Here is a 14967-nt window from a genome sequence, read left to right on the forward strand (position 1 = left end):
CGGCACATGGCCATGCACACACTCATGCCATTCAGCTCATTGCGAGCACGGCTGCGCGGCGTTACGGAGGCGACGAGGCTCCCCGGCCAGAGGGACCTTCCTGTACAGGCAAGTGAGAGGCTGCAGGAGAAGAATACCAACAGGGTTGCGAAGATGAATGTAAAAAGCAAGACAATGGCAACAATGAAGATTGTTGATGATGATGCTCTACCCATGCCCCCATGCTCGTCCTGCTCCTGCGCCTATTTTGTACATGCCAACAAGCATGCCCGGACGCTGGTGATGTAAATGGTGAACCGACCGTTAAACCCCGACAAGCAACGCCAAACACCGCTCCGGCCGATGAGCAAGACACGCCGCTGCGCCCCTCCCCCCAAGCCAGGAAAAAGAATGCACCCCGCGGACCTCAAGACGTCAATCCTCGATACCGCCCCAGCCATCGTCGCCGTCATGCTCGTCGCCGCCGCCGTCTCCGCCGTCCACGTCCATGGCCTCCTCGTCGGCAGCGGCCTGGGCCCAGGGGAGCCGCGGGTCGGCATAGCTCTCGGCGGCGCGGCGGCGCACGCTCTTGACGGGGCAGGCGGCGCGCAGGGCGTCGACGACGGCGCCGAGGCGGGCGACGAAGGCGGCGCGGGCGGCGTCGAGGGCGGCGTCGGGGCCGGGCCGCAGGGCGCGCTCGCGCTCGAGCTCGTCGACCCAGACGTCGAGGGCGTGCAGGCGCAGGCCGAGGGCGACGCGGGCGCCGGTGGGGGCGTCGGCGGCGGCCTCGTCGGCGTCGAAGCAGGCCTCGGCCAGGACGGCGACGACATCGTCCTCGCCGGCGGCGGCGAAGCGGTAGCCGCGCATGCGCGCATAGCGCACGTGGGCGGCAAAGACCCTGCGCACCAGCAGGAGGAACTTGTCGAGGCGCAGGGCGTCGATGCGGGCCCACTGCGCCGACAGCACGGCCCAGAAGGCGCGCAGCCAGGTGCCGACGGCGGCGGCGGCGGGCAGCGCGAAGAGCAGGTCGGCGAGGGCGGCGGCGAGGGCCTGCTGCGGGCGCGGGCGGTCCGTCATCCACAGCGCGTAGAAGAGGCCGGTCCACAGGCGGCGGGCGTCGGCGGCGGGCAGGCCGGCGGCGCGGCTGGCGAGGAAGGCCTGCAGGGCGTCGAGCGACTGCGTGCGCAGCTTGCGGTCTGTTTTTTTGGGCGGGCGGGGCGGTCAGCACGGGAAGGGAGATGGGAAAAGTCTTGATGGTGATGGGGGGGAGGAGGAGGAGGAGGAGGAGGAGGGAGAGACGCACCGCTCGAGGCGAGGTTCTTGATAAAGGGCATCTGGGCGGCTTCCGCGCCGGGGGCTGCTGCGTCGGCGGCCATGGCGTGGGGTGCGTGCGGGCCGAGAAGCGTAGGTGTGCGGTTCGACTGCGCCCTTTGTTCGTCGTCTTGTTGCTGGTGGTGAGTGGTGGTGGTGGGTGGATGGACGGCGATGCTTCTTCGGCTGGCAATGGGGAGAAAAAAAAACCAAGGTGAGCAAGTCTCGGTGAGCAGACGTGCCCCGCTTTGGCAGCACGCTTATTATCTGCCGCTCTCCCGTTATCTGCCTACCTAGTAGGTAGGTACCTTAGTAAGGTACGGAGTAAATGTCCCAAGTACCCCCGCCTGGTACAGTGCCGCCGGACCCCTCGCGAGCAGACGGTACACCCATCATTGGGTACCTGCACGCCACAGCGCCAGTGCTCCTCCGCCGCCGCCGCCGCTGCCATTGGGCGGGTCCCGCCCGGGACGTCGGGGTGCAAAGTCACTCCAGCCCTCTATCGCATCCGCCGCCGCAGAGAATTGCCGGTAACTTTACAGGCCGCCAATAGCATCAGGTACTTCCCCTGGCGGTCCCCCTTGGCCCGATCCGTTGGACCCCCCCGACCGACCGGGCAGCCGTCATCGGCACTCGCCCTCTCTTGCCATCCCTCGGTCCCTCTCCTCTCCTCTCCTCTCCTCTCCATCACGAGCCTCCACTCTCCCACCGCAACCGCCAAGCCAGCTCCAAACCGCCCTGCCCACGACGCTCGCCCTCGCCGCCCACCATGTCCACCAAGCGCATCACAAAGGTCCGTCCGTCTCCCGCTCCTCCACCGTCACCACCCACCAGCGCCCTCCATACCCAGCTGACACCTGCCCAGGAATTCGCCGAGATATCAACCTCCCCCCCCGCCGGCTTCTCCGTCTCCCTCCCCGAGTCCTCCCAGTCCATCTACACCTGGCACGTCGTCCTCGCCCCGCCCGACGCCTCCTCGCCCTACCACCCGGGCCGCTTCGCCATCCTCCTGACCTTGCCCACCGACTACCCCTTCAAGCCGCCCGCCGTGCGCTTCCTCACCCGCCTCTACCACCCCAACGTCACAAACGACTCCCTCGGCAACGTCTGCCTCGCCCTCCTCAAGCCCGACCAGTGGAAGCCCTCGACCAAGATTGTCGCCGTCCTCGACGCCCTGCGCAGCCTGCTCGACCACCCCCAGCCCGACGACCCGCTCGAGGACCGTATCGCCGACGAGTTCCGCAACGACAGGTCGACCTGGGAGAAGAATGTCCGCCAGCACGTCCAGCGCTATGCTACCGCCGAGCCCACCTTTCCCGCCTCCTAGATGGCCGAGCTGCTGTTCCCGGCGACGCCGGCGCACGGCCGAGGAGAGTCCGGAAGGGGGAGAGATTCTTACCGCACAAAAAAATGCATCAAGACCAAGAAACCACGCGAGCAATCTATTCATACAACTAGCCGCCGCCCTGCGCAACATGCACGCGGACAACCGGCCACATGCCACCATGCCACCATGGCCATCCATGGCAGACACAGCAGCCGCCACCCTCGTCCGACGCAAACATGCGCTATCTCGAAGCCAAAAAGTCGAGGGGTAAAAGAGGCGGGAAAAACAAGGGAGCCCCGACCCCACAGCGCTTGGCTTGTCGCGATGCACGGAAGGCGATCCAGACGGCGCAAAGCCCCATGGCCTCTTGGCCTCTTGGGCTGTAGACGGGACAAAAGAGGAGAGAAACGGGAAAAGTAACGATGACCAGAGGCAAAGGGGGAGAGAAAGGGTTAGATTCGGGCTTTAAAGCATCACCAAGACTCTGCATGCCTTTGCTAGACCGTCCCGTGCATCTTGCTACACTGCCTGCCGTCTGGGCCTTAAAACCACTTCCCCAGACAGGAAAGTGACCAGATCACGCATAAGCATCAACAGACACAAGTAAACGTCCATGTAATATATCTATGCGTGTATATGAGAGTCTATGTACACAAGCCCCAAGGTAAAGCCGGCCCGCCCCAACCATCTCCGTCCCGCCCCGTCAAACAAGATACAAGAGTCCTCGCATAGACTTGCGCGTCGACTGACGGAGGACAAGAGGAGAGAAAGAGAGAAGTAGAGAGAGAAAATGCACGCATACATTCACACGAGCCCGAGCCCTCAGCCCAGCCTTTGTTTTTGTCTTGTCCGCTCGCAGTCTCGCCCTCGTTGAGTCGTCGTTGGCAGCCGTCATCGTCATGCAATGCAGAAAGGAGGCAAGGGAAAAAAAGCGATATGAAAAAAAAAGCTCGCCCTCCAGAAGCGGGAGAAACAAGGCAAAGGTGGCAATGGCAATGACAACACATCTTTCTTTCTTTTTCCCACAAAAAGCAGTCGCCATGTATCTGTCGTCAGCCATTTCTACGGCTGGTCTCCTGTCCCCCACCCTCTCGGCCCTCCCATGCCGTTTCATACATGCCTCAACGCCGTGGCCGTGACTGATGCCGGAAATCCGGAACAGTGAAAGACAAAACAAATGTTCGGGGGGGGGGATGGTGCTGCCGCTGGGGCTGGCGCCGTTTCGCCCCGATGCGGGCAGGCAAGGGCGGTGATGCATCACAGGTCGAGACGCGGCATCGCATCCAGAGCCGGGCTCTTCTAGACCTCGGCGGCTCTCGGCCTCGACACGTCCCTTCGCTTCCTGCCAAATAGAGTGCCCTTTCGACGGAACGAGTCCGTATCCACCTCGGTCAGGTTGCCGCCCGTGCCCGGCTTGCCGCTGAGCTTGAGCTGGTGCGCCCGGTCCAGCTGCGCCTGCTCGCGGCGCTCCTGCCGGCGCTCGTCGATGGCGTCCTGGCTGATGTGCCCGAAGCCGTTGCGTCGCTTGAAGCACGCCTCCATCAGGGCGTTTGCGTCGAGCATGCGTCGGGGCAGCGACTGTACCACGCCAAACATCTCCATGGGGTCCGAGACGGCCTTGATCTCGGCCTCGCCGCTCTTGAAAATCGCCAGGGCGATGCGGAACAGCGTCTTGGATCCCTCGTAGAAGAAGACGTCCCACACGCGCAGCGTCGTCTCGATGGGCAGTGTGCCAATGTAGCAGCTCATGAACCACGCCGTCATGCACAGCGTGATAGGCGGCAGCCGATCCGTCGACAGGCTCGGCTGGTCGCGACGCCTCAGCATGGGCAGCGGCTTGCGCGCCGACTTGCCCGTGCCCGGCCGCGCGCCGGCGGGGGCGCCTTCGAGCTCGCCGCCAATCATGTCCCACACGGCGGGCATGGTGTCGCGCAGCTCCGTCATCAAGACGCCGAGGTCGACCTTGGAGCCTTCGAGGCTCATCTCGTGCGTGCCGGGGAGGTAGATGATGGTGATGACGTTGAGCAGCCAAAAGCACTGCTCTTCCGTCTCGACGAAGAGGAGCAAGAGGCCGGCCAGGAAGTTGAGGCTCTGGCAGTAGCCGATGCGAGGGTTGTAGACGGCAAAGGCGTGCAGCACCCGGCGCAGCGACGAGACAATGGGCGGCTCGTCGGCGGGCGGGGGCGATCCCGGGGACCTGTCCTCGGCCGCCGAGAACGGCTGAAACTGAATGTTGTCGGGAAAGGTCCTGTGCAGGTCTCGCTCAATGGCCTCGACGTCGACCTGCTTCACCTCGCGGTCCAGCAGCTTCTCGTAGAGGCCAGAGTGCTTGGCCAAGATGGCAGGGCCGCCAGCGTAGTAGAACCAGGCGGCACCGCGCCAGTCTGGAGGGATGCCCTTGCGTACAAACCTCTTGGTCTTTGCGTTGGGGGGGGGGAAACGATTGGGCCGGTCCGTCATCAGCGCACACTCCTTGAGATAGGCCACCCACTTCTTGTGCCTGCGGGCCAGGTATTGCGTGTAGCCCTTGTTCCAGGTGTCGTACTGCTCTCTCGAGATGGATTGGTTCTGCTTCTTGAAGCCGTACCGATCGCGCGAGCCCGGGTCCTCGGGCTCCATGGCAGCGCGAAAGGTGGCCGAGGCCGAGGGGGGCAGAGAGGGAGGGACGGCGACGGACTTCTTGAAGGAGTCGGCGGCGAGGGCCGGGTCCGAGAAGGACGGCTCCGAGTCGAGCGACTTGCCCGAGTCTCGCTTCTCGGGCTCGTCGACCTCGGCCTTGGACGACAGGGCGGGGACGGATGAGGTGAAGGCGGGGCTGGAGAAAATCATCTTGGACTGCCGGATCTCGGCGTCTAGCATGGAGCGAGACGTGGGAATGGGCGGTGGCGCGTCGGCGAGCTGTCCGTCCGAGGCCGACATGACCGGGACAGGGCGTGTGTCGGGGGCGGCGTCCGATTGGGCTTCGGGAGGAGTGACGGTCACAATCTCGCGGGGGGGCGCGTCGTTGGCGTCGTCGGGGCCGAAGGCGGTGTCTTGGTTGTCTCGATTGTCGACTCGGCTGCCGCCTCGACTGTTGGGTGGGCTGTCGCCTCGATTGGCGTCGTCTTGCCCGTCGTCTAGGTTGTCGACTGGGTTGTCGTCTTCCTCATCGTCCGCAAAGCCCTTTTCGTACATGCACATGACATCTTCGAGGCTGGGCTCGTCCGTGTTCGCGTAGAGGGAGGTGATGGAACTGTCCTTTGTCAGGACGCTGCTGCGCTCTGTAACGGCCGTGCCGAAAGCGGTTGATGCGGAGAGCTGGGACCTGAAACTGGACCGTAGCTCGTCGCCGGCGAGCCAGGGCGGCGGGGCCCCACCCCCCATCATTGGCGAGGAGGCGGCGCTGTCGGGGGTGCGGCTCGAGACAGCGAACGGGGGCCTGGCGGCCGTCAGGGGCGGACCGGTGGCATTCCGGGCGCGGGCACACCTAGGGTCGGGCAAATCAACAGTCGGCGGAGGGCCCAAGGGGGACGAGTAGGTGGAGGCGGATTGGCAGGATGAGGCAGAGGGCCGTCTGGGACGTTGCCAGGGTGGCGTTTGGGGTGCGGACGGGCCCATGTCGCCCAGGAGGTCCGTGGGCGCCAGGTGCGCTAGGCACGGCACAGCGGCCTCCGGAGCACATTGTTCCGGGACGGCGGGCTGCTGGCGGATGCTCTGCTTGCGGGGGCGCGAGAAATTCTCAACCATGACACAATCCGGCGACCGCACCTCGGGCCGCAGGCCCTTTATCCTGAACGGCGAGCTGCTTCGCGAGTCTGCCGAAGCCGACTGCGTGTCCGACGGGACGGGGCTAAAGAGCGGCCGCATGGGCGAGGCGACAAACTGGTGCGAGGGCGGCTCGGGCCAGGAGCGGTCGAGCGGGTTGGTGGGCGACTCGGGGCTGTGGTGGATGACATGGGATCCGTTGGAGAGCGAGTCCCATCGAGGGGAGACGGGCAGGGGCGGCAACTGCGGCACCTGGGGCATGTGGGCAGGGGGCGGGCCGCCGTCAAGGGCGAGAGGGGCGAGGACGGGCCTGATGCGAGAGGCATAGACGGAGCACTGGCGGTTGCGGACGCTGCGATGGCGCTGGACGGGGCCGTCGTCGTCGAGGGGCGAGAGGGCCATGGTGTACATGGTCTCGAGGAGCCCAGCGTCGGTCACGCAGTCGACTCACTGGGCTCGCCGAGAAGCGAGAGCGGCCGGGGGTCGCTGTCGAGAGGAAGGCCGTACGATGGCGTCGAGGGCGAGTCCAAGGGGGGTTGTGTGATGTCAAGAAAGGAGAGAGGTGGTCTATCACGGTGCTGGTTGGGGGCGGCTGCTGTCGAAGCAGGCAGAAGCATCAGCGGCAAAGGATGGTGATGAATCGAAGAGCGGGCAACGCTGTGCCATGTCCCCCGCGCGGCGCCGTCGACAGCATGCAGGGAAAGGAATGGACCCTCGATGGTGAAGAGACGACGAGGAGACGGCCGTTTGCCCGTCTGGCGAGGCTCGTCGGTCGGTCGAGGCTTGACGGTCGGTCGGATGGCGAGCAAGATGGAGAGCAAGATGGAGAGCAAGAGCTGGGCGTCATGAGCATCAGGCCGTTGGCGTGGTTGGGCAGTGGCCGCCAGAGGGTCCTGCGGAGCACCTGGGGAGAAGGAGCGGAGGGAAGCAGTATTTACCTCGGGTGAATGTGCGGTACCCGCACTTTGATTATGGAGAGAGCTGCCGATGCTGCTTCCCGCTCTTGCCACTTCTCGCTGCTTGACGGGAAAGGCTGTAGGCAACCGGCGCAAGCAACAGGCAGGAGATGGGAGGGGAGGAGAAGAAGAAAAAAAAGCTTGAACGGAGGTAGAGAGTGAGGGGCTCGTCTGTTGCAACGGCTCAGGCAGGCACGAAGGCAAAGGCAAAGGCAAGGCCAAAAGGAAAAAGGGCGCGCTTGGGGCGGTGCGTCACGACACCAACTCGGGGACTCGATGCGTAGCGAGGGTCGAGATGACTCGGGCGTTTTCGACGGGGTCGGAGCCTTGATCGAGGTCGCTGCTGTTTCTGCTGGCAGCCGCGAGTGGTTCAGCAACGGGGGCCCCGACTATCGACGACGGTCGTCATCGAGCTGAGTGAGAGGCATGCAGGCGAAATGGAATGCGTGTGGGCGACTAAAGTGAGTGAGCGAAAAAAAGGGCCGTTGCCCGTGAACCAACGGGCCAAGATCACCGTCGTCGCTGGAATTGACAACGGGGCGGGGACATGATTGGAGAGCACTTTTTTTTTCTTTCCTTTCGCTCGCTTCGGTTCGTTTTTGTAAAGGGGACCTCTACCGTTTTATTTTTGTTTTTGTTGTTTTAGTCTGTCTTCGGGCCCAATTCCGTGAGTCAATCCCGCCAGAGGAGCGCGTCACCGCGGCGGGCCAGAGCTTTGAGACGGCAGAACAACAAAAGTTCTCGCCGTGTCATCCGTCGTGTGGGCGGAGGAGTGGAGATGGGATGGATTGGGATGGATGGGATGGATGATGGATCACTGCTCAGGAAGAGAGACGAGGGGAAAAAGGGTGCAGCAGAGTAAGGCAAACAGGGCACATCCTTGCGCCCAACATGCTGCTCAGCGGGCTGCGGTGGGTACCCGGCAGTACAGTACATGGACGCCGTGCCCTGTACATAAGGTACGTTTAGCCGAGAGGCTGTCTAGACAGGCCTATGTTGGTGCTTGATAGTAGGTACTAGGATACTGCACAGTACAGCCAGCCTGTCGAATCAACGCACTGATACGGATGCAGCCAAGAATGAAGCGATGAAAGAGAGACAGGGCGGAAAAAGTAACCAACTGACAGCCAAGGGGTGAAAGGCGCGGAGGAAATCCGCCATGTTCCAATTCAAGTGCGTTCTTGACAGCATTGCAGGTACGTACCTCCGGACCTGCCTTAGTGGACCTGCCTTAGCGGACGGATACCTACAGTACATACAGGCACAAGGACAGGGGGCAGCACACGAGCCCGGGTGCGGGCCAATCAGAGTGCATGTTTGGCTCGACCTTCCCCTTGCTTGTACCGAGGATGCCGTGCAGCAGCGAGAGAAGCTGTCTTGTTGACGTCTTTTTGAGTTGAGTTTGAGCTTAGGGCTACGCGGTACGGGACCTTGTCAGTGTCAGGGACAAGGCCCCTATAGTATGTAAGTAGGTAGGTACCTACCGTACCTAGGTAGGTAGGTGCTTTATACAAAGGTAGGTAATTACCTCCATAGACAGTTTCTGTCGCTCCGGCCCAGACACGTTAAGGTACTTGGAGATACCTGCGCAAAGAGGTACTTGTCCTTTTACCCTACCTAGGTACCTACCTTGTGCTTGAAAATGAAGACGACATCAGCAAAGCTTCATCAACCATAACCATCATCATCACCATCATCACCATCATACCACATCATCATCATCCATCAAGTGGCAGCCGTCAGCGTCCATGCAAAAAAGTGAACCAGCCTCCCCGCCTCCTCCGCATTAGGATATCCTCTTTAGGCACGTCTCAACGAGCTCCTGTGCTCACCAGCGAGCCATCAACAATGTCAAGACACACCCACACGCACATTCCTCCCTTACATGCCTCCGTCTCCATCTCTCTCCACTTCACCTCGGCTCCTTACGCCTCCCTACGCGAACCACACGCGGCGGGCGTGACAAAAACAACTCGACTCGTGGACCCCCCGCCCGGCCCGCTCTGCCGGCCAGTCTGTTCCAGCCAAAACAAACAGAAACGAAACGAAACGAACTGCCATTGAGGCTAGGCGAGTCGACCAGTTGACTGGTAAACAGTGGTGGTTCTTTTTCGAACACGTCGGCGCATGAATGATGCTCACGAGCGAGCCGTTGACACATGCCCCGATGGCTCCCGCCTGTCAATGCCGGCACCACGACGGAATATTCGCAACTCATCACGCCAGCAGAGCCGCACCTCCGCCTCTCATTCCACCTGCATTCGTACAGTACCTTGCTCGTCTTCACATGTATCGCCAGTACCTAGTAGGCGCCGTAAATTGCCTGCATGGGCCGCGGCTCCGCTCCGTGCAACCCAATTTCCCGGAACGCTCACCATCCCGGCCGACTTTTGCAGCTGTGCTCTGCTCTGCTCTGCTCTTCTCTGCTCTGCTCTGCTCTGCTCTGCTCTGCTCGCCGTTCCTCGTTTGTCATCAGCTTCATTACAGTATAATATTCACTTGCCTGCCGCGTCGTGGTGGCCGGCTTACAAGCAAGCCCGTCAAGCCCGTTTGTTTGCCTGACAACAGCAAAAGAAAACTCCCCTCCTTCCTTACGTATTACCATCGTACTGTCTCTTTCCTTTGCCCTTTTAATCCTCTCCTCCTTCTTTCCCTCCCGACCTCTCGGCACGGCCCTTCCCCCACCCCCTCCCTCACCCCCATCCATCCCCTGGGGACACCGTGGGAAGCAACCGTCCTGCCACGGGCTTGTGGAGGCTCTGAAACATGCAGCGAGAGAGAGAGGCAATGGTAAAAGAACGGCAAATGACGCTACCGCGTGCAATCTTGCGAGCCGGAGTTTGCGGACGGACGTTCAACCCAACCCAGATAGACAGGCTCGCCGCTCTTTATTAGCCCACCTCTTTGCGCTGCCCTATTCTTCTTCTTCTTCTTCAACTTCTTGGCCATCTCACTCTCCCCTCTGCTATTCCTTTGCATGACGTCATCACAGCCAGCCAGGCCCGGGGTCAGCCAACCCATCGCCAGCCACACAATTACATACAGTACACAGACCGTGCCGCCAACCCGCCATCTGCATATCTGGACCCAATCCATCTCCTGTCTTTCCTTTTCCACATCTCCTCGTCCTCCTCCGCACATGACAAGCTGCAGCCAACAATCCCCCTGAAAAGGCGCCTGGCACAAGGAACCGACTCCCGACTCCCCCAGCCCGCCCGCCAGGTGCCACGCATGACGCGCGACATTCACCCCCCAATCTCTCCTGACAACGGACGCCTCCCCATGCGTGAGGCCACAGCTAGCTAATTTTATAGCACACGCCCGTCGCATCAAGGCGCTGTTGGCAGCCCCTCGTGGCCTGACGCCTCCAGTCTGCCCAGGCATCCTAATTCACGGGGTTACCGGTGCCATGTCTACCTTTTCAGGTTTCTCTTAATTACTTCCCTTCCAGAGACGCCGGAACACAGACGCACACCACTCCATCTAGTCACGCCTGGACCTACTGTACATGGCTCAGGGAGGCTCAGAGGGACAGAGAAGGCGACGTCGCGAGAAGGAAAGAGACCGGCCAGGTGTCCGGACCCATGACGTGACCAACTGAGCCTCTTCGTCATCATCGCCAGCGCGTTTCGAGGCCGAGACGCTGCCTAGCTCCATCGCGCTCGCAGAGATCTGGCCGAACCGGCGACGGCATCTAACCTGCTCCATCCACCCAGCCATCCTGCATCCTCCCTTTTTCTTGTCTCGCTCTCCGGGCTCTTCGGCCCTGTCTCAGCCCCCGACGCGACTCGGCCGCGCCGCCCCGCGCTCACATAGCCCTGATTTGTTGCCCGCCGCCCTGTCTCTCCTCCCCCGCCGCCCATTTCCTCATCCTCTCTTCACTGTCTCCTGAGTCATCCTTCTTCGGCTGCCCGCCGTGGCTGCACCGATCACTGCCAGAAAAGGGGTCCGAACATGACGCAGAGACACAGCCCGCCGCCTCGCGCCCGCAGCCCATGTACATACACGTCGGTATCCGTACAGACGCGGGACACCTCTCGCTCTCGTGGCGCCTGCCCGTCACTCTGGTTATGATTCATCTTCTTGTTGGCCTTGCTCCCGTCGCCCGGCTCCCGGCTTGTTTGTCGACAGGTTGCCGGTGTGCTGAGCGTCTCGTAACAACCTGTAAATAAAGCTGGCAACCGGCAGAGCAATCACGTAGACAGGTGCGCTCTATTATTATTCGTCCGCCCCAGTCGGCACCGTCTCGGCCCTGGAACGCCCTCTATTCCTGGCCCCCTCCCACCCACGCGGCCTTTGCCGATGGCGGCGGAAAACATTGATAGGCTGGAGTCTAGTTTAGCAAAGTCTAGCATAGAGGTGCTCCCGTCTTCGACAAAGTCTTTGCCTTTTGTGCTGGTGAATCGGCTGCCTTCAACTCCTAGGAGGCCGAGCACGGCGCCGAGCACGACCCATTCCAAGCTGTAGAGACAAAGCATAATTACATGAGCGGTCCTTTTCACTGATTGATCGTCCCCGTCTACTGCCAATGGTCGCCAGGCTCGAGGGGTGCTGTACAATATGGAATGCTCCTCTGTCCTCCCACCTCTTCCCCCCTTCACCCACATTCCGAGGCGGGACTCGGCACCGCTCCCGCTGAGGGTCCGCTCCCGCCGCCCGAACACACCCGTGTGGCGTCCGGGCGGGCGGTCCCGTGTCCGCATATCCCGGGACTGCGAGCCAGGACACCTTACGGCCACAGCTTGATTAATACTTCCATGCAAGAAACATTGTTCCTGGGGCTCTCTTCTCCCGTCATGCGTTTTGATGACAAGCCTCTGCAGCACATGATTATTCTCCCTTGGCAATAGTGACCAGACCAAGGAAAGGCATTGCTCAATCACGTACGCTGCTCCAGACTATTAGGCTTGCAAAAGAAGGGGAAAATATCGCGGTACAGGGTAGGCAGAGCCGGGGCGAGCACCCTTGAGCCATGGAGGCTGGCAAGCCGCCTCATCTGCCCGCGGATTTACACCGTCAGGGGACCGCGGTCCAGCAGCTGCGGCGCTGATTGCTTGCAGCTTGATCGACACAGAAAAGGGGGGCCAACGCGCGGACTTGGACCGAGCTGTCATAATGCCGTCGGGGATGACGGACGCCGTGGCTCGTTGCACCGCATCGACCTTCAGATGCGCTGAACCGGCGCAGTCACAAGCCACGGCTGATCATATCCCCAAACTCAGCTTCACTCTCCCGACTACATCATGCCTTTTCTTCTTGTCCCCAGGCCGTGTAGAACCTACCGCGTTCCACGACTTGATGCTGCCATACGACAGGCAGGCATCTCCATCGCACTTTCGTTCTTGGGCCTCGACGAGCACATCTCGCGAGGAATAGCGTCGACCTGGACAGTCAGGCTTGAGGGACAGTTGATCAGTCACTTGTCGGAACGCAGCATGACTGGGCAAGTTGATACCGACGGCCGGAGACGCATTTGCGGGACATCGGGACATCGAGCCATGCACGGCCAAGCCATCATGATGCTCGACGCCGAGCCCATTTCAGCTGCGTGCCTCCCACTACCCAGTTCGAGGGCTCGTGTTAGATTTACTGAGCACCACTGGGGTTCCGCCGAGAGTCCATGGAGATTGCATTTCGCCCGGCCGGGACGCTTCCATTTGATGCCACGCTGATACCAACACTACAGTGGCGTCCCTACAAGCGCATCCCCCCTTGGCCCTTGGTGCGTCACCATCGATGCTACCGTCTGAGCAATCGGGACCTCGTCTTGCACCAGTCGACACAGCGCGTGGTGGGTGCGTTGCCTGTACCCGTGGCGCGGGTTGCGACCTTGTCATGTCCGCACCGACTGTCGGCGTCATGGTAATTTGACCCCTTGCTGCTCATCCGCAGCATTTGGGTCAAGCGGCCCTACGGCTCTCTGGGAAGGCTGGATGACGCCGGCGTTGCAGGCCAAGACGCCGTCGCTCACAGGCTGCTACACCAAGCTGGCCAACGGAAGCAATCAGGGGAGCCATTTGTTCGGCATGCACCAAGTACGTCTCGGAGCCGTGCTCCTTGCCATTGACGACGGCTCGGTGGCCAGGAGCAGCGCGCTAGTCCCCAGATTCGCGTCGGCGAACAACAGGACTTGGGCAAGCAGCATCAAGCTGCAGACGTCATAGGTTGGCTCGCGGGTCAAGCAGAGATGGAGGCGCCAACCAGACTGAAAGAGGACAGGCTCTCCATTGCTTTTGCATCGCATCCTCTTCGAAACAGTGCTGCTGTGCGTCCAGGACCCGATGCTCACCGTTGGTTGTCTCGGACGCAGCGCGCGCCGATCCAAGCGAGGGCGCTGTTGGGGGAGACGATGATGACCCACGGATCGATGGACAATCAAGCCGTGAAAATTCGAGGCCAAGGCCGATGGAACGGCGGGCTTCACCCAGAGACACGGGCGGGACCCGTCGGTTGCAGTGCCGTGGGCGGACGCTCGGGGACCGAATGGCAGACAAGAACATGTCCCAAGGGGGCAATGCGCTTGCATGATGAGCCGCAGGGAATTGTTATTTGCGCCCTTGCGGGCTTCAAAGAGACGTGCATCGAGCGAGCGAAGTGAGGGGGCAGGGGAGCCGGATGCCCATGTCCAGCCACCGCAGCGGACACCTGGCCTGAAGCTCGACGGCTGACCGCATCAACGCGCCGGCTGCTGATGTTCGTTGTGCGGCGAGGAGGAGAGGGCGGTTGTTCTGGGTGAAGAAGACTGAATCGAATTGTCTCCAAATGTCCCCCGTGACTTCTCGCCCACTCGGGTCGGCCGCACGGTGAACGGTGAGGGCCCGGCTCATCTTCGGCCCGGGCTCTGGGCCCTCGCACGTGACAGCAGGCCGTGCATGCTCAACCGACGTCCCGCAGCAGCAGCATGTTGACGAAAACATGCACATTCCGTCATCTTTGCACAGTACCGGCGGCACTGCCTCGCGCGTACCCGCTACCTGCTGTCGCCCGTCTCGGTTCGCAACATGCCTTGTTGCGGGTACATGTGCCATACCTGGCTGGAATCGACCGTTTGCGGCAGCGGAGGAAGAGACCCATCCATCCATCCGTCGTGGCAAGGGAGGGAGTGAGCACCCAAAGGCGACGAAATTCGTACGGACCTCGCATGCTGATATGCTCGCCCCATGCAGATCTCATCCTTCGCCAGGCAAAGCCAATTGCTGGCGCTGCAGTGAGGCGGCATCAAATCATGGAACCTTTTCCCCTTCAACATTCACCTCGTCTGCGTCGGCTGGTCGAGGCTTCAACGGGACACGAAGGGGGGGATGAGATGGGGGATGAGATGGGGGCCTTTTCGACGGCTTGCTGCTTGGCCTGGAAGATCGAACCATGGTGCTGATGCGGCCACGCCCCTTGATTCAAGCTCGAAGCCACCCGAAGGCCACGCCCCTCCTCTCTCGACCAAGAAAATGGCTCGCGCTCCAGCCTCCTCTTCTTCCCCCACGTCCCACCCAGCTCTCCAGCAGGAGAATTGGGCCAGCTCCGCAAACAAAGGCGTCGCCGGGGCGGCGAATGGACAGCCACGTCCACTCACACCCTTGTTGTTGTGCTTGTTTGCCATGCTCTACTTAGCTCGGCCGTCTCTCTGTCCCTCGTCTCACCCCCCCCTTCAGC

At 61.6% G+C, this 14967-nt stretch overlaps 3 protein-coding genes across 3 annotated transcripts; 1 reads left to right on the forward strand and 2 right to left on the reverse strand.

The window, feature by feature from the left end:
• Positions 1-414: 414 nt before the first annotated feature.
• Positions 415-1355, reverse strand: HRG_01093 (nucleolar protein,Nop52 domain-containing protein; the record flags this gene model as incomplete). The annotated part of the gene is made up of 2 exons (XM_044859564.1): positions 415-1175; positions 1283-1355. 2 exons carry the CDS (start codon positions 1353-1355, stop codon positions 415-417), a joined length of 834 nt encoding a protein of 277 aa, XP_044725964.1.
• A 704-nt stretch (positions 1356-2059) lies between these two features.
• On the forward strand, positions 2060-2617 carry HRG_01094 (ubiquitin-conjugating enzyme domain-containing protein; the record flags this gene model as incomplete). Its single annotated transcript, XM_044859565.1, has 2 exons — positions 2060-2083; positions 2156-2617. The coding sequence occupies 2 exons, from the start codon at positions 2060-2062 to the stop codon at positions 2615-2617; spliced, it is 486 nt and encodes a 161-aa protein (XP_044725965.1).
• Positions 2618-3916: 1299 nt separating this feature from the next.
• On the reverse strand, positions 3917-6772 carry HRG_01095 (rab-GTPase-TBC domain-containing protein; the record flags this gene model as incomplete). The annotated part of the gene is made up of 1 exon (XM_044859566.1): positions 3917-6772. The coding sequence occupies one exon, from the start codon at positions 6770-6772 to the stop codon at positions 3917-3919; it is 2856 nt and encodes a 951-aa protein (XP_044725966.1).
• Positions 6773-14967: the final 8195 nt, after the last annotated feature.

This window comes from Hirsutella rhossiliensis (genome assembly GCF_020360975.1).
Source record: "Hirsutella rhossiliensis strain HR02 chromosome Unknown scaffold00001, whole genome shotgun sequence".
Lineage (NCBI taxonomy): Eukaryota > Fungi > Ascomycota > Sordariomycetes > Hypocreales > Ophiocordycipitaceae > Hirsutella > Hirsutella rhossiliensis.